Source organism: Wasmannia auropunctata, unplaced genomic scaffold, assembly GCF_000956235.1.
Source record: "Wasmannia auropunctata unplaced genomic scaffold, wasmannia.A_1.0 LD335828.1, whole genome shotgun sequence".
In the NCBI taxonomy this organism is placed as follows: domain Eukaryota; kingdom Metazoa; phylum Arthropoda; class Insecta; order Hymenoptera; family Formicidae; genus Wasmannia; species Wasmannia auropunctata.
This window is the reverse complement of record NW_012027062.1, coordinates 1,502,410-1,520,995: the sequence shown is the minus strand read 5'-3', so window position 1 is coordinate 1,520,995 and position 18,586 is coordinate 1,502,410. Positions and strand designations below refer to the sequence as shown.

Below are 18,586 nucleotides of genomic sequence, written 5' to 3'. Positions count from 1 at the left end.
ATTTAAATGTTACACGCACACATATCGCTTCTTTTATCACTGAAAATATGTACCCTGTATTTTTTTTCTTGATACTCTCAGTGAACCATCGGAGCGTGATGGATATCATTTTTCTCCTTTCCTATATCTTATTCTATTTATGCAGATTGCAACATGCCAGACACTTCAAACGAGAAAAAGGTAAAATAAAGGAATATCCGAATGTAAATCAGAGGCATTTGATACACCTATCATCACCACAGTCGTATCAATATCGCATTCATATGACGCTGCGTGTTTCGCGAGCGACGTAACGTTCAAACAAACGGTATATGAAAGATAGCTCACAATCGTCGCAGCTACGATAGTGTTTTCAATGCGACACCTGTGTCATCGATCAACCGTGTCGACTCGATTGTAACCGAATCGTTATCGAGACACGACGGTCCTATTAGCGATCACCGTCTTACGGCATTAAATAACCGCTATTAACATTCCATTTGCATGCGTAGCGGGCGTGAGTAATGACAGATGGCAGCCTCATTAGTATTATTGAAGAATGGCGAGTCATCTGAGCGGAGTATCGGGGTCTGAAGGATCCCCGGGCAAAAAATCAACGGCTCCACGGCCGTTCCATTTTTCTTGCGTATGCACGGCCGTCTGTAATCAATTCAGCCTTTAGCGGAATTGGCGACGGAAATAGCAACGCCGAACCCAGACTTGGAGAGCCGATCAATGAACGCTTTCTCCTCGCCTCAGCTCCTTATTGCCGAGCTATTTTTGCGAGAGGAGAGCATAACGACCGCGAGCATGCACGTCATTGAGTACAATTGGCCGCATTGTCGTGAGGAGGCACGCGGGTCACACGCTGATGCATAACCGTGTCATCGATTAATCCACGTCTTAACGGATCTCCAGAAATCCGCGAGCGTACACGCAGGAGCGTGCTCATTTCAGTGTAGATACACCGATCGATAGAATAAATACACCTTGATTAAACGTCAATCCAAAAGACTAAAATCCAAATTTATCAACATTTCGTATTTGAATGTTTTTTTTTGTACATGATTAAAATTTTATAATCTGAATCAAATAGACGATATGAAAATTCTCCCTGAATTTTTCACACTATTTAATAAATTAACAGAAACTAATAAAAAAAAAACGTTAGGATACAACTGTTGTACGTGCAAGATTACGGATTAGTTGACTTAATAATAGGGAACATGCAAAAAGAGCGCGAGGCTACAAACTGTCTCGTGAACGTTTTATTATGATAAAAAGTCATAATAAAACGGAAAATAATGGAAAATTAAATCTATTGAGAAGGAAATGTAATAATTTAAATAATTCAAACGATATTTCTTTCTCCCTTAACTGATAACATATATTATTAATCGTATTTTTAAACGATTAACAATATCAAAGGATTCTATAAAAAAAATTATTAAAAGAGTATCTTATATTTTAATTACAATTTCGAGAAACTGAAAGTCTGAATGTGACACTTTCGTTCTCGTTCAATTGCGAAAATACATCGATTTTCTAGTACAATGTCCCTGTACCTTGACCGATTAACGCAAACGCTTGTGCGATTATATGCAAGTTCACAGTAGGGTCCCGCGATGGAAACGTCGCTTTACTTTCCCCGGATCGCATGCATCAAATTAAATTCGTCGCGTGTATAAGAAGCAAAACATCGTGCATCGCAACGCCGCTGCACGTTGCAAGGCAAAACATCGGGATATTATACCGCGGGACTTTACGATTTCTCTGTATTACGAATTCGAATCGCTCCTTCGTGCCAGTCCTCTCACGCAAAGTCCTGAACTCTCAGCGAGCGCAATATAATCGGGAATGGCACCACGGCGACTCGTTTGCATCTCAAACGCGTCAAACGAGACCGCTCCTCCTCGCGCGGAACAGGTATCGATCGACGACGGGGGTACGATCGAGCGCGCGATCGCAAATCGGGCCGACTTATTCCCGTCGTAAGAACGGACACGGGAGTATCGCCGCGAGATCGAAATAGAATAATTCGATGTCGGCGAGCGGCTCGAGTGCAATGCGCGCGGCGCCGCGCGCTGCCTCGATAAACGAAATTTATCGCGGCCAGGTAACCCGTCACGGCTTTACTATCTCGTTGGAAATGGATAATTTAGCCAGCCGATAGCGCCGGGTAACGAGATTACGGCGCTGAAATCATGTCGGATCAGGGAACATGCTTGCTCGGAAACCAGCACTGGACTGCTTGCTGATGTCGGATAGAGCGTAACGTGCGTGACGGGGCCCGCGCGTGAAAATAAAAGACGCTAACAGCAAGCTGGCTTTTTGGTAACGGCAAATAACTGTGTTTACGAAGCTCCCCTGGAATAGCGTTGTTGTGTGTACGTATTGCGTGACAGCCGCAAACTGCAACCGTATACCCGGGTATTGGACGAGCGCGCGAGCGAACTATGGGGGGGGGGGGGGAGAGAAAAAGTTGGAAATTTCGCATACAAACGCTCCCGCGAAAATGTTCGAAACGCGCTTCAGGGAATAACGATTTATCTGGGCCAAATTTCGTATATTATAGCCAGGAGAACTGACTCGTCGCATTTTCCGTGCTAATTAAAGTAGCACGTAATTGAAAAATTTCAGATAACGCACATGCCGGGTTAAACGCTCGGCCGTAATTCCATCGGTTTTACGTCAAGCGCTGTAATACAAGAGTAAATCGAGTTATCCGTGGTGCATTGTTTTATTCGAGCGAAATAAAATGACAAATCGATCGTAAGACATCACTACGGAATATTTGATAAATATAAAATTAAATTATCGTTCACGTGCGATACGATAATATTTACCGTAAACAGATTTTAACGCGAACGATATACGGATCATGAATTATTCCCGCAATGGGAATAATTTGGATCGATCAAGCAAAACAAGCGGAAAACTCACGACGTAGATTTAAGCGATTCCATGGCAAGTTGAAACTACACAGAGATAACAAAAATAGACATATATGCCATCTGCTGTGGCGCACGTCTATGTACTCCGACCACGGAAACAGCGTGTCCGCCATCTGCTTTTGCAGATGTTCCATCCACTTTGTTCTCTACTGTGTCGTCAAACAAATATTTCTATCTGTCTACGAAATCCTACCATGAAACGCAAGAACGGCCATCATCAACGCGAAATAAAGAGATTTTAAATTACGTTATCTAAAATAAACCGCGCTCGCAATTCCACTCGCATTCCGCACGATACAAATCCTTAAACCGAAATCCAGTCCAGAGGGTACCTCCGACGTTTTTCGCCATCTCTTTCACTTATTCATCCCTATTTCGCTGTTTTCTTATTTACAACCGTCCGGCTCGCGACGTCTACCTTCGCCGCAGCGGTAACCTTTGACCTCCCGTTTAAGAGAAGTCCCGCACATCCCGCGTAAAATATTCACGGTAGAGACTTTTGCACCTAGACACAGCTGTTCTAAAAAGTACATTCGTCGCAGGCGAACGAGAGGGAAGCGAGAAAGCGAGAAGAAAACCGGGTCACACAGTGTGAAAACGGCAAATTAACCTTTTGCCGAACATCAAGTCGACCTCATGGAGACACATGCTGCCGTATGCCGCGGCTCTAAATTTAAGAACTGGACCGCGCGATTAATCCCCGACGGCTAACAATAAGAACAGGAATGTCTCCGTCGAGGAAATAATACTGCTAACGCTAGGCGACATGACATTTCAAGAATGGCACGTCAGCTAAGGGAATTATTTCCATACATGACGGAGACAATTCCTTCCTCTTAACCCGGTTATATTTCTTAACCTTAGGATAAATATATACCTCGATGTAGCTATAGTTTATCTCCATTGATGCTTTTGTAATCGATATTGACCTGTAAATCTGCGTCATGCAACAAGCGTCACTTTAAAAGCTTCATTCTATCCCTTATTCTTTTAAATCTTTATTAAGTTTGTACATATCCTAGAATCCATTTTGTGTATAACGTCTAAATGGAATTATATTTAAAAAAATAACTGAACCATAAAATCATCTAAAAATCTGTTTCTAAAATATTCTCTGATAGATTTCGAAACCTCCTGCTGAGAGCAAAGAAAAATTAACGAGTTCAAAGAATTAATCTAAAGAGTAACTGTTACATGTATTCATATTAATAAGTATAAATGCTTATTTACACAGATACAAAAAACCAAAAATATGAAAAATAAATCTTACGAAACGCTCTCCAAAATTAGACAGAATGTAAACAAAATTATTTATATATCAGACGATTTCTCGCGCATTTACTGCATAATAAGAATATATTATAATTTTCCACTGAAACTCATGAGCGCTAGTATGCTAGCATGTTAATTATAACGATGTGTTTTGCTGAGAGCAGGTATTACTGCACCGGGATATTTCAACAGCGAGCTGCTGACTGCGTTGTTGAAAACGCTGTAAACGTTGAAGCTTATGCTCGGGGCTACCGCGCGGTAAACAAAGCTGCATGTTGTAATTGGAATTACAACGATCGCCGGTCGGGGGTCGTTTTAATATGATTCGACGTTCGACCGCCCGTAATTATTCCGCGTGCTGCGTAATTTGTATCGCGCGCAGGTACCTTCAATAAAACATACGATACTCGAATCAAGTTTTTAGTAGAACAATGCAGGTCACTAATAAAAAAACGATACATAGTTTCTTCATAATAATCTTGTCGCTTCTTCCAAAACAATGTTCTCCAATCAGCTTCGAAAAATCAAGAGATATACCTATAATATTTTTCGTTTTATATACGTATAAAAAAAAGAGAGATGATTTATGTAAAACGTCTATTTCTCATTCAAAATATCTATTTATCCTACTAAAAGAGTGAAATAAAGTCGGCACACATTTGCGTTTTGAACGAAGGGAAAATACAGTAAGGAAACGTACATCCATATTTTTCTACAGTCAAGCGACTTACGACAACCGTCACGGTTTTCCTGCGTTCCACCGTTCGCCGGAATAAAATTTCTCGTTGCACACTCGCGTTCTTCACCGCGGGATGTTTTCAGTCTAACTCGGTCGCTCTCTCACGAGACGGTCGACAATTTACTGCCGTTATGCGACCCCGCGTAATATCGCAGCGATAAAAACCCGGCGCTTTTCCGCAACGCGGAAGCGTACCGCGACAAAGCCCACCGAAGGCAAGAAACTTCGTCGAGACTTCGGCTTCCTGACTGTTTCTCTCCTCGGACCGCCATCGGAGCGTTCCCGCCAAATCGAAAGCGACGGTTGCAGCGCGGCAGCATTCCGACATCCCGAAGGAGGTAAAGGGTAACGCAGAAGGAAGGAAGGAAGGACGAAGTTTGCGCGCGCTTCTCGAGTACTCTCGCTATCGTACCTTGCCGATATAGCAAGGCAAAATTTCAAGGCGTGTTAAGGAGGGCGTTAAGATATTAAATCCGAGAGCTATGTCGGGCTTCGGGTTCCCAACTAATTATGGAGTTGAGTGCAACCTTAAACCCCAACCCTTCTTTCCTCTTACTCCCTCCCTTCCCCCCCTCCCTCGCCCATGTCGTGCCAAGCTCGCCGCTTCAACGTGGACCCACCGCCAGCCACCCTCCCGCAACCCCTTCCTGACCCGCAATTGATTTAAGACTTCACCGGCAGCTGTGCGGATGCGAAATTGGACGGGAAATTTGCCTCGCCTACCTTAGCGTGCAGCCCGTTGCTATCGGCGATGGTGCGAGATGAAAACGAGAATATGGGAATTCAGCTTAACAACATCGGAATGTCCGGACAATCTTATCAGCATGAAACAGGAGCACATATCTCTTGTATGTACAATGTCTTGACTTACCTGGAACAAAAAATATTACAATTAGTGAAATATTAATAAAAAGATTGTGTATAGATTATATTTGTAATTATTTTGCGATTAATTTAATCAATAATTTAATAAAAATAATTATAAAATCTAATAATTAATTAAATACTAAATTAAATTAATTAATTAATATGCAGTTAATTTAATTAAATATAAGCTATGATTGTATTTTAGAAAGACAGGATTCTCTGAATTTTACAATATTTAAAAATAGCTCGTAATATTGTGCATTTAACAAGTGGGTAGCAATGAAATATTCATATGCGTAATACATAATTATAAATAATTTTGTTTCATAGACGATGAAAAGTTATGCTCTAATACAACTATCCCGACAAGAAAATCAGCTTATAATTATATAGTCGAGACCTTACTGTATGAATATCTCGCAGGTGAACAGAGAGCGCGTATGCATTAAACGCAACTGCGAGTTTATCTTTCGCTGCGTCGATCGCGCGGGAAACTAATTTGTAGTAATATCGCGGGAGTAATGAGAGCGCGACAAAACAGGCGAGCTGCAGCCTATAGTGTCGGACTGGAGCGATTTATAAGGTATTACGATCTCTAACGACCGGTTTAGTTAAATGACCCGAATTCCTTAGTAAATCTCCAACGAGACGGACTACGAGAGTGGGAACCCTTGGGTTAACTTCCGCTCGGTCGCCCCAATTATCCGGCGCATTCTAATGATCTAAAACGATTGCGCGACCACGATGGAACGTGTCGTTTCACGTTAGCGTAGGTCAGCGAGGGTGGACGGGCCCCTCTCCTCCCGGCCGTCTACCGACGAACTCGCGGTTGTTTGCGCCGGAAAGAGAAAAGAAACGGGGAGGGAACGGGCAATCGTAATTTCTAGAAAGCTTTTCTAGATAATGGAATTCTCAGGACCTAATAAAGCTTTCCACTCACTCTCTCCGCGATTCTCCCCTGTGTTTTACCACTTGATATTCAGTTTCCTTCGCTAACGTCTTTTAAAAATACAATCCTCGTAAAATCCAATGACAGACGTCGTTCTTGACGCGCTTCTTATGATACTCACGGACGTGAACGTATGAACGTTGGCCGACAAAAGAACCTTCTAATAAATGGCGATTAATTCAATCAAAGAGTATTGTTGGCGCGCTTGATATTTTATCACATCGCGTAATCTAGGGCACCAGTGATAAAGCAAAATAACATACTCTAATCTGCTTTTATCAATAACTTTATTAATAAGTTATTAAATTTATCTTTCAACGAGAATTTTTCTAAATTTGATGAACGATGAGTAATTAATACGTTCAAATGTCTAATCTTAAAAATACGATGATAAATATATCTTAAATAGCCGTGATTTTTAAAGGCTTCGACACACTGCAAAAGTACGGAAAGATAATTATATACGATTAAAAAATTTGCTCAGAATGTAATTTCTAGATAGACACGAGCGGGATGATGAACGCATAGTGTGTGCAAGCTATAAATATTAATCCTATAATTGGCCTACAAAGTGATTTACGCGGCTCATAAAAGTACCCTGGTGTTATTTATACATGTAGTGTGCGCGTGTCTCACCAGTATCCGCGTACGTGGACCACCCTCATTGAAGCGCTTCCCCGGAAAAATCATTTTTCTGGAAACGCAAAATTGCACATGTGCAGAAACATAACGAGGGACCAAAAAGGGTCGGCTAATTGCAAGCGTGTTGCAAGAGGAAGGTAGAAAAACGTTGCATTACAATAACAATGGCGAAACGTTTAAGAGGAAATACAGCCGACAAAAGGGGATTTTTAGTAAGAAAAATCAGATGCAAATCTAATAGGTGTTACAAGTGCGTAGGTATGTGTGTAATGTACAATATACTTAAAAAAATGCTAATATATTTTTATTATTATAAATTCTTATCGTATACATACGTGTATACGGATGCGAAATGTAAAGTAACTAAATTTGAAGTTAATACGGAAAAGTAAAGCGAAGTATGTCAGTTTATTGCCACTGCCACGGCCATTACGTATTACGCCAGAATATGCTTTTAAGCCAAGTATGCCGGAGTGTGATGGAATGCGCTAAAGTCCGCCAAATTACGACACTGTGCGCCAAAGTAACAGTGACACCCCCGACGGCAGCCGAAGTAAACGAGATTAAGGCTGCCGAAGTACGTTAGAGCGCTTTATTAGAGTAGGTCAAACTATTCCAAATTGGCCTCTACTCTTGACTTGCTATAGCTTATTTTGGCATACTGCTCCAAACAGTCGTTCGGTTATTGAACGGAGAAACCGGAACATTGAGCCTTATTTAATGCTCGACAACGACAATTTTTTATCTGTTCTTTTTTAAAAAATTGTTCTCAGTAAAGCTAGCTATTTAGGTATATTAAAATCGTTATAGCGCAAAGAAGAAATATCTCGACATGGATTATATCGATCAATAACCGAAACTCTGTGTGGGCTGCAGCCCACGTTAGGGCAACGTAAAAGCGTTGATTGGCAGCAAAGCTTATACAAATATTTAGCCGACGATCGACGACGGTCTTCGTCCTATAAAAGGTGGCGCGCCGTAACATACTACTGCGTGGCTTCGGAGCCATTTGTAAAATGTCCCTCGCCGATTCCGCAATTTTAAGAGACGTATCGGTCTCGTTTACCGTGCGCGCTGTATTTTACGACTGCTCCCACTTTCGCGCAAAGTGCTCCTCGCCGCAGCCGATATATTTCATGCAGATGTTGCCCGAAAGTAATCGAGGTAACTCGATACGGACTCCACCCTTAAACGAAGGAACTTTTCGAGACCTTCGGTGGCGCAGTAACGATCTTTCTTAGAAATCGTTTCGTATCCCTCCGCCGTAACACAGGCAAAATGTCGATCGTTTGCACCGGACCGTTCGGCCGTTAGGGTTTGTCGAGGAATACCAATGATCCAAGAAAATTACAAGGGAGAGCGAAACAAGACCCCGGCTTAGCTGCAGTATATCCGAGTTTTATGTATTTCTGGACGACATATCGAGCATCGGCGAGAGTGAATGATTGGTCGTTTCAGGAAAGTTTTATAACATAACACAAAATCCATAATAACGATTGTCACGCAACTTCCGTTTTAGAAAGATTAAAAACTTCCTAATAAATTTTTAAATTACCTGCTCTTCGAATTTTCGAGGAACTGCTTCTCTATTTAAAAAGCGACATATAGAGAAAGACAAAGAGTAAACAGATCATAACTGATCATGTTAAAGTTTAGAATAGCAATCAACTGCAAATATTATGCCAATCAGAAATAATTAATTCTTCTATAATGTGATTTGCATGCTATATAACTGTGTTGATCAGAATGTCGTCGCGGTAATCAATATGTAAAATTGAAATTTTAACGCCGTTTATCCATTCTAAAAACAGAAATTCTCTTCCATCTCATTTTTAACGTGTCTCATAATAAAAATCGGAAAATTTGACGTGAACGAGTTGTTACACCGACCATATCGCTGCTATCGCCAATTGTTTTTCTATTTCTCTGATTATTTTATAAGTTTTATACAGAGTGTTTTTGGTTAGCCGCAATCGCTTTATGGATAAATTATTTTATGAGTGTCAGTTGCGAAAATGAGATACATCAGAAGTGATACAGTATCGATCAATACGTAAAAGATAAAATAAAAATAACAATATATTGTGACGAACATCGAAATTTTCAAAAAATTAAATCAATGGTGGAGAATGTAATATTAAGAGAAGATTATCATTATTATCAATTCAATATCCCCCAGAAGTTCATTTTCTTTCCGTCACTTAATTCACCGATTCGTATCTAGAGTTCGGTTCGCGTGCGTGTAAATACCGACCTTTGCGTGCGCTTGTGCATGCTTTTTTTGTGTCGTGCACGGCGAATCACGTGTACGCGTACACGCGTTCGTGTTTACCGCAATGAAATCAATACGAGTTCTTTCGACGAGTTGCTTCAAGACGGCACCCTAGAAAAGTATGAAAGCATTCTCCTCCAAAGGCGGTTCCTATTCATCATGAAAATAATTTCTCTTCGCAAGATCAGCTGTGCATTTACGTACGTAACTATTATCTGCATTTTACGGACCCAAACGTATTCGTGCGAGTTCCTGTTAGACATCAATTACAGAAAATTTGCGAATTAAAACCCTAAATTTAATAATCTATTCTAAATTTATATTCTAAACATAGATATTTTACATATATTCTTTTTACACAATTGAGTTCTTTAATTCAGCCAACTATTAGATTAGTCGTTGAAAGAAGTCTACTTTCGCAAATAAAATAATTTTCTCGTTTTAATCTTATTGTTAGTCAAATATATATTATAATAAATAATAATATGTTATAAAATTTGTAACATGATTAATAAATTGATATATTAAAGTGTATTATTAAGTTTACGTATTTTCGATATACACCTTGTAAGGTACACTCTGCAGAAACTTTCCTGCAATAATCGAGTAAATATTGATATATCGCTATCGATCTTCTTTCTTTTTCTCTTTCTTTCTCTCTCTGTCGTTGATAAATCTCTTGCCTTTAATCTCAAGTTAATGGAAAAGTAAGATTGCCGCAAATTTTATAATAAAAGACGATGATAATAGATTGCGTAACTTTCCGTCTCGCATCGTGACATTGTTCATCGATCTACTGTTTGGAAACAATGCAGAAGAATTCGTGTGACTTAATTACCCTGCTGGCTTTATTGTTCTGCGGTGTTTAGAGGCAATCGTAACGTCGTGCATGTATCGTGATTTACCGACGTTGTTTTCAGTTCTTACATCCAGGTTGCTAAAGTTACAGGGTGATAGGAGCTGTTTGCCGGCGAATACGTTCACGACGCGGCATAAATCAACGACGAGGGAAATATTAATGACTCGGGATACAAAGTCCTCTCATAGATACTGGATAATCTACACCATTTTCTTTTATGCAGAGCATCGCGCCGCGCCTTATCAATGAATCATCTCGTTCGCGTGGAATTAACGCAAGTCTCAATCTCATCTGAATGAGTCTCGAAAGTTAGTAAACCTTCGATCGTTATTCCGCTCATAAACATACACGCTTTCGAGAAACGCTCCGAGCATGAATAACGCGCGCGGAATTTACACCGGGTGGATCCCTCGAGCGCGTGCTTAAAACTGAAACTATTTTCAAGCAAAGTAAATGCAAATGTAAATTGCCTAGAAAATCAATATTTATTAAGCTCACGCGTGCTTATAAACATCAGTTTAAAAAAAAATAACTGTGCGAGATATCTACATAACTCTCAGTGACGTGCGAAATTGCAGTAAGAGACATTTCTATATTTTTCTTATGCATCTATAAAGTGAAGCGGGATAAGTATATAAAAAAATAAATATAGAAAAATAATTGTTATTATGATACAATAAAAAATATATATATATAAAAATAGAACGCAAGTACATTTTATAGATAGAAGTGCTCTTGCTCTCAAATGTATTCCATAATTACGGAAATAAGGTCTTTCATCGAGATAATTTCCAGTAACATATCTTGCTGCGCACATGGCTACATTATTGACAACTGCTCTTTTCCCTCACGAGCACAATGAGCAACTGCAACGAGAACAGAAAAAAAAGACTCCGCGCGCCTATTGCAACATAAAGCGGGGCGCTCGATATTAAATTATCGCCTCGAAATGACTCGCGTCAGCAGCGATATGCGATTAACACGACAACGCGTATAATTAGTCCTATCGACGAAGGAAGCGCATTCCCGCGAGATGACACATACTCCTCTCCTCTCGCACAGGCGGGGAAAACGTAAACGCCGCGGTTTTGTTCTGCGTGCGTGCTGCGCCACGCGCAAACATCTGTCGGCGGCACGGCCGGCGCAGAATGGGAAGAGCCTTCGGAAAGCGCGAGCGCGCGACGTGGAAGACTGGCTTTTATGCGAAGCTTTACGTAACCCGAGCGTATATACGCGCCGTTCGATGCGCCAGTTAGGTGTTTACATCGAGCGACGCGTAACGGCGAAGCATATGGCGATACGTACGCCTACGCGCGTGCATCTCTCTAATCGACGCATACAAATAGGGATGAGCAGCGATACCGTCGATTAACACGGCGCGCCGTTTTCCCATGCTGCAATTTCATTAATCCCGTCGTGGAATCTTCCCAGCTGCGTTTGCTAAGAATCACACTTGCGTTTCTTAACGCGACTCTTGCAAAATTTGCTGTAATTGTTTCACTAATCTTCCATTATAATAGGTATATGCTTCAGCTTAATAAATATGCAGCAATGTCTTTAATCGGGCTGTAAGCGTCATCGTCGTTATCACAGTCTTTGTGAACAATTAATACGAAAAGTTTTAAAATAAAACTTGAGAAATAAATTTTTTTTCTCCGATTCAACTTTTTTATTTTATTTAGAAAATATAGATTTCATATTCATAAAATCGATAATCGTACAAGAGCATCTCTTGCAAAAAATATAACAAGATTTTTTTATTATTAATTTGTTTTGTGTGGGAGTTAGTTTGAATTAGTCAACGATTAAGTTTAGCAAGTTTTCAAAGAGCGCAAGCTCGCTCTTCGTTGGCCTCGCGCTTCAGGGAACTAACAACAGTCTTTCGATAAACTCCGAAAATACCTACGTTCAATATTTCCCAAAATCCTCGCATCTTTCCGCGAGAATAATACTTCTTGTTTTAGATAGTTTGTTTTCTTGAAAAATTCGCGCAGAATGTTCGCAACCCGTCGAGAGACTCCTCACGGCCGGAGTTGCTGTGAGATGCATGCGAGATGCAGCGCGAGCGAGATCGATTCCGTGGCGCGCGGTGAGTAATAGCGTCGACAGAGCCAACGCAACGCGGGGCGATCTCGAGGCCTAATTCGCGATTCTTACGCGGCCGCGCAAAACCACCTTTCCCATTACACTTACGTAACCGCGCGCACACGACGCCGCCAATGCCAGCCAGGTATTTACACGGTACGCCGCGTACGGACACGACGCATTCCGCCGACGTTCACACACCCACGCACGTATGTGCAACGCGCCGTATCCTCGCTCCTCCTCCCCCCCTCTTTGTCCTCCCTTCCCTATATTTTCCGCACATGCACTCGGCCCGTCCGTGGGACACGAAAGAGAGCGTCTCGCTTCGCTCCGCTCACGCGCTATACGGGATGTTACAATGAGGGTGACGTCACTTCCGGAATATCCGGCGCAGACTGTGAGGAGGAAGCTAGGTCGGTAGGTTGGTAGGTAGCCAGATGAATCAACTACGCGGGTTAACATGCCGCTCGTATATAGACTGTTCCCAAACTACCGAGCGGCTTATCAATCATTCTCATTCATATACTTAGCCTCGATTTTTCTGTAACAAATTTTTAATTTTCAGCTTTCAAACACACATCTCGACAATAAACTCTTTAATTTTTCTTAGAAAGATTATAGTTTGGCTGAAATTAATTAGAAAATAAGATTTTTTGCATCTTCGAGTCTTAATTAATCAAAACAATTAATTTAATTTTCGAGATTAAATAATTTCTTTATTCTTAGTCAACATTTTGGAACAACTACGATATTTCTTAGTTTGTCATGATACGGGATGTAGAAAGAACATCCGGCAGATTTAGTACAGTCTGTAGCGTATGCTACACTGCAAACAAAAATGTGTTAAAACAACATGCTTTACAGCATGTTAAAGGATGTCTCCACTTTTAACACAGAAAATTGGTATATTAAATTAACACACTTATGTGTGTTAAAAAGAACACACTTTGATATAAATAAAACATAGTTGCTTAATGCGTGTTAATGGTACAAGTGCGTCAAAATGACATACTTTCAAATGTGTTGAGGTAATTTTTGCACCAGCAGAAAATTTTTATTAAATAATTTACTAAACTGTATCGTGCGACTAGACATATTCATAACAATATATAGCAAAATTTCAAGATTTATATTTTCTTGAAATCTGTGCAATCTTTTTGTTATGAGTATGAGTTGCGCGATATAGTTTAATAAATTATTTGACAAACTTTTTTTGCGTGCAATATTGGTTGGCAATATTGCATAAACAATTCATTAAATAGTTAAAAAATACAAATTTATTTTGTAAGAACACAGAATTTTAATTACAAGATATGATTGATAAAATAATTAAAGAAAGGAAATAAACATAAAAATTTTGTTAACATTAAACAATACTTGTTACATTGCACATGTGAGCATTGCTAACATAACTTTAAAACTAAATATGACATTTTAAATATTGTTTTATAACAATACATGTGCTCTAATAATAAAGTATTCCACAGCCGATACAGAGCTAGAGAATTAGTTACATTATATTTGTTAAAATTTCGCACTCAACAAGATAGATGCAACATAACATCATATGTTATAGCATTTTACATTGTTGACTACTAAATTTTAACATAGATGTTTTCTAACATGTTTTCTAACATAGATGTTTTCAAACATTAATGCTATGTCGACTTAAACTATTTATTCATAAAATAAACAAAATTTTTTATAAAAATGATAAAGAATGTAAATAGAAAAATCGAATCTGTCAATATCTGTTAATATCAAATGCTAATATACATAGCTTGCACACATACATTTACAAGTTAATTGTGTGTAGGCTGTGTATTTGGGCAAGCATTTTGATTACACATAATTGCACGCCATCTTCTAAAATCTCGTTTAAAATCGTCAAATATTTTGCAAGAATAGTTGTTTGGCGTTTCCAAAGCAAAATAATCAAAAATGGACAACGAAGAAACATACGGTCCTGGAAAGTCTGATGCCCATGCATGATAAGTTCCTAGTAATACCATGAGACAGTCAATGACAGATAGCTTATTAATTTTTATTCTTCTTCCATCCGCAACAACGAAAGCAGCAACCGGAGCATTATTTTCTACATAAATGACTAGTCGTGGACCTTCAGTTTCTTTGGTAATCAATTCCTCGCCAGGAGGCGACGAAGCCTATAGAGACAGACAAGAATCTTTTGTTTCGATATCTCATGTGCAAAATAAACTATATAATGAGCAAAATTATTTAAATATTACCTCCTTTACAGTGAATAGCGGCTGAACATTTTTTGCTGTCCTCTTTGGCTTGTACTCAGAGTAAATCTTTTGTAAAATAGTTAATTTTTTGTTTTCTGAAATTGTATCATCTGGTATTTTAAGAAAAGAACCTAGCTCCACGATTAACGCATCAATTTTGTCAAATATATCACTGAGCTTTAAATTTACTCGGAGACTGAATTCAAAGAGAATCTGAAAAATTCAAGCATATGAAATACACTTGTTGCACAAATATAGATAATGAAACAAATTAATAAACCAAATTAAAAAATAAAAAATTTACCATTTCAGCCTTCAAAAGAAAAGGAAAATTAGATAAGACTGTACTTATAGTATCTGACATATCAATAATTTCTTTTCTTTTTATGAATGTCTCTTTCAATAAAGCCTTTACGTGAGAAGTAAGACCAACATTTTCAGTTAATGTTTTTAACTCTTCCATCATCACTTCTTGCTTTTTCTTTTCTTTATCAGTTTCCTGTGAATAACTGAAATAAAAAAAATAAATAGAGAAATAAAAATACATATGTTCAAGATAGTAGAATGGCCCATTTTAAAAATGCGCTAACAAAATTGTAAGCGCGTTTTGAATATGGGTTTACATATACAAGATATATATAAGATTATTAACCTTTCTGTATCAACAGGATGAATGGATGCCATTTTAAGATTTGGTACAGAAGAATTACTTTCTTCTTCATTGGAGGAAGAGTTACCTTCTTTTACAAATTGCTTAATTTTTCTTTTTTCCCGAGCTCTTAAATTTCTAACGCATTCACTTAAGCTTTTTCTAATGCTGTTCTGTGTTTGAAAAAAATGTATAAAAGCTAGTTACATGTCAATGATGAAACAGAAACAATAGAAAAAAAGTAATAAAAATTCTAAAAATGTACATAAGGCACATCTTCTCCTTCATCAGCCAATATGGGATGTCTTTCTGCGATTATTTTTGCCATTTCTTTATAATGCTCTTTGGTGATCTGGTTATTTAACTGCGTCCTTAACATTCCAGCGTAATGTCTTATAAATTCCGAAGAATGTCTTATAATTCCATTGGGATGTTTTGCATATTCGCATAAAGAATGAGGTAATATATTAGGAACATGAAAAGGCAGCCCTTTTGGTTTCTTGACAGTCTATACAGGAAAAAGTAAAACATTATATATTTACGTACCTAACAAAATACATTTGACGAAAATACCTTAATTGCATTATGACATTTTTGAAAGAAAAAGTAAGCTTCTTATATGAATCAAAAGCAAACAATAAATATAACACTTATAAGATAAGTACTTATACTATTTCATATAAAATATATTCATGTAAAAATAAAATATAAAAAAGCAACATACCTTTTCTGGTTTGCTTTTCGTATCTAATTTCCTTTTTAATAAACTTTCTGTTGGCTTCATAGTTATTGTACCTGTCATTTGTAAGTTAACACTCTCTTCATTTTTCTCAGCTATATTTTTCTCAGGACTGCCTACTTCATAGGTCCCAACAATGTCATCATTAGCATTTTTGATATTCACATCATTTTCAATTTCGTTTAAAATTTTATGGCATTTCAACACATCACTCGATAAATCAAAGAATAAAGAAGTAGGAGATTCCATAGTGACAACATTTTGTGATTCGGTTTTATTCTCAGGTGCTTGACTTTGGGAGATATCTTCTAAACGACAAAACACAACAGCCAAATCTGCATCATGTTCGACTTCAGGCTCTTCATCTTCATTGACATCCACTAATATTTTCTCTCCAGTACTTTTTTTAACTTTATATTTTTGGAAAATAACACTGCAGTTCAGTAACCTTCTCTTCAAATCGTCGTCTTTTTCAGCAGTTTGTCGCATAACCTCTCTTAAATTATTCCAATCAGAAATTCCTGATCTACTTACAAATGTAATACATTTGTTTCTACTGCCGAATCGCAAATAAACTTCTTTTTTAACCATGTTGAAATAGTCTAACCACATACACAACGAGCGATATCTCAATAATACACGATTCAAAGTAATTGAGGTTAAATCAACTTTGTCTCTTGTTGTCTAACTAATGTTGTCTCTTAATTAATATACCGAAATACTGTAAAACAGTCTTTTTTGTTAATAAGCGTTACTTATACGCGCAGCGGTAACAAATACAATGCGTCTTTGATGGCAGAAGGCGGGAAATTTCCCTCGGCCGTGCCCGGTGCCACCTTCGTGTTTCGTGCCGTGCGCATACACTACATGGCTGCTTTCGGAAACATCACCCGAGCGCCCCCCTGTATCACTTTATCGTTTTGTGTACCGAATATTGAACAAGGATAAAATGATATACGGGGGGGGGCATTCGACGTTTCTGAACGCAGCTCATGCCAGATTACAAATGAAAATCACAATCAAATAGAAGGGATGCGTAGTGCACCAACGTACATACATATCTCGATTTTTGCGTAATTCTCGCTTGCAATTTGGCATACGTGACTTATCATCATAGTTTTATCATCGCCTTCCACACACGTATTTAACTGTAATACGTATTTTAAGTAATCTTTACGTGCATTACATGCTCTGGAATGGAGGCAGAATTGAGACGTCTAAAGTGTCCAATGTGTTTCTTCTCAACTGTGATTCCAAGAAGTTTAACCTGTCATTATGTGAGAAATCATAGATTTGATCCACATTTCACTGTAAGATGTGTAGTAGCAGGTTGCACAGCCACTTTTATGAAGTGGTGTTCTTTTAAAAAGCACGTTCTAAGAAAACATCGTAACAGCCACGATAACTTGCTAAGAGACGTTCCGTTTCAATATGAACCAAACGTTTATGAAATGGAAAATAATATATTACAACCAGAAAATGACAATATGTTACAACCAAACATAGGTGAGTAAATTTTAATTTTATCTATTTATCTCGTACATAATTTTTTCCATTGCGTTCTAATTTTAATCTTTTATTCAGAGATGGCATGTGAAATCAATGAGACACATGATCTCAATTGGCATATAATGAAATTCCTTCTCTTTGTTAGGAATTATTGTAAAACCTCTCAAACAGCTATTGAAAATGTTGCTTCTGGATTGCAGCATTTTATTAAACAACTTTCTCTATTATTGCTGGTAAGTTTTATAATTTTAATTTTTATATTAAGTTTTATAATTTTAATTTTTATATTAAAGACAAATTGTTTATAAACACTTTATCCCTTTTTTCAGAATAAACTTCGTCAAAATTCTGATCCTGAATCGGGATTTATTACAAATGAAAAATGTTTCGAAATTATTGAGCAAACTCTTCTCAATAACTCGTGGACAAGTTACAATAATTATAATATGAATAAGTTTCTTATGGATAATCTAAATATGATTCCACCAAAAGCCATACAACTGAGTCGCACACTGCTTTGGAAGTACAAACCTAAACTCGATTTAATTGAGAAAAAATCTTATGGTTATTATTTGTCACTGCTTTCTAGCTTACAAAGATTACTCGCTAATGAACAGGTTCGTTATTGTGTCGATAACCCAAAAAACAATGGGAATGTTATGAAATCTGTCTTGGATGGTCAGTATTATAAATCGCATGAGATTTTCAGCAAAACTCCTAATTCTCTTGCAATTATCTTATATTACGATGAATTAGAAGTAGCTAATCCACTCGGATCACGTACTCATAAGATTGGCATGTTTTATTGGTCCCTTGCTAATA

The 18,586-nt window shown here is 38.2% G+C and overlaps 3 protein-coding genes across 4 annotated transcripts in view; 1 reads left to right on the top strand and 2 right to left on the bottom strand.

Annotated features, from left to right (window-relative positions):
- LOC105455922 (Krueppel-like factor 6) overlaps window positions 1-18,586 on the bottom strand; it is a 329,696-nt gene that overhangs the window by 197,347 nt on the left and 113,763 nt on the right. The gene's annotated exons all lie outside the window — the stretch shown is intronic.
- LOC105455926 lies at window positions 13,916-17,120 on the bottom strand. Its single transcript, XM_011699635.1, has 6 exons — window positions 16,241-17,120; window positions 15,782-16,024; window positions 15,520-15,689; window positions 15,172-15,376; window positions 14,868-15,080; window positions 13,916-14,783 (listed from the first exon to the last, which is right to left on the bottom strand). Exons 1-6 carry the CDS (start codon window positions 16,865-16,867, stop codon window positions 14,421-14,423), a joined length of 1,821 nt encoding a protein of 606 aa, XP_011697937.1. The 5' UTR covers window positions 16,868-17,120; the 3' UTR covers window positions 13,916-14,420.
- LOC105455927 overlaps window positions 17,298-18,586 on the top strand; it is a 3,062-nt gene continuing 1,773 nt past the window's right edge. For both annotated transcript variants that reach the window (XM_011699636.1, XM_011699637.1), the window contains exons 1-3: window positions 17,298-17,761; window positions 17,840-17,997; window positions 18,094-18,442. In XM_011699636.1, the coding sequence (XP_011697938.1) occupies window positions 17,452-17,761; window positions 17,840-17,997; window positions 18,094-18,442 (817 nt within the window). In that variant the 5' untranslated portion in view covers window positions 17,298-17,451. The remainder of the gene's footprint in view (window positions 17,762-17,839; window positions 17,998-18,093; window positions 18,443-18,586) is intronic.

What these genes read in the sequence shown, in the direction of transcription:
- LOC105455926 (XM_011699635.1), bottom strand. Translation starts at nt 16,867, where the DNA reads ATGTGGTTAGACTATTTCAACATGGTTAAAAAAGAAGTTTATTTGCGA. An exon ending in CGAAAAGCAAACCAGAAAAG is followed by an intron (nt 16,025 to 16,240) that starts GTATGTTGCTTT and finishes TTTCCTGTATAG; the next exon opens with ACTGTCAAGAAACCAAAAGG. An exon ending in CGCTATTCACTGTAAAGGAG is followed by an intron (nt 14,784 to 14,867) that starts GTAATATTTAAA and finishes CTGTCTCTATAG; the next exon opens with GCTTCGTCGCCTCCTGGCGA.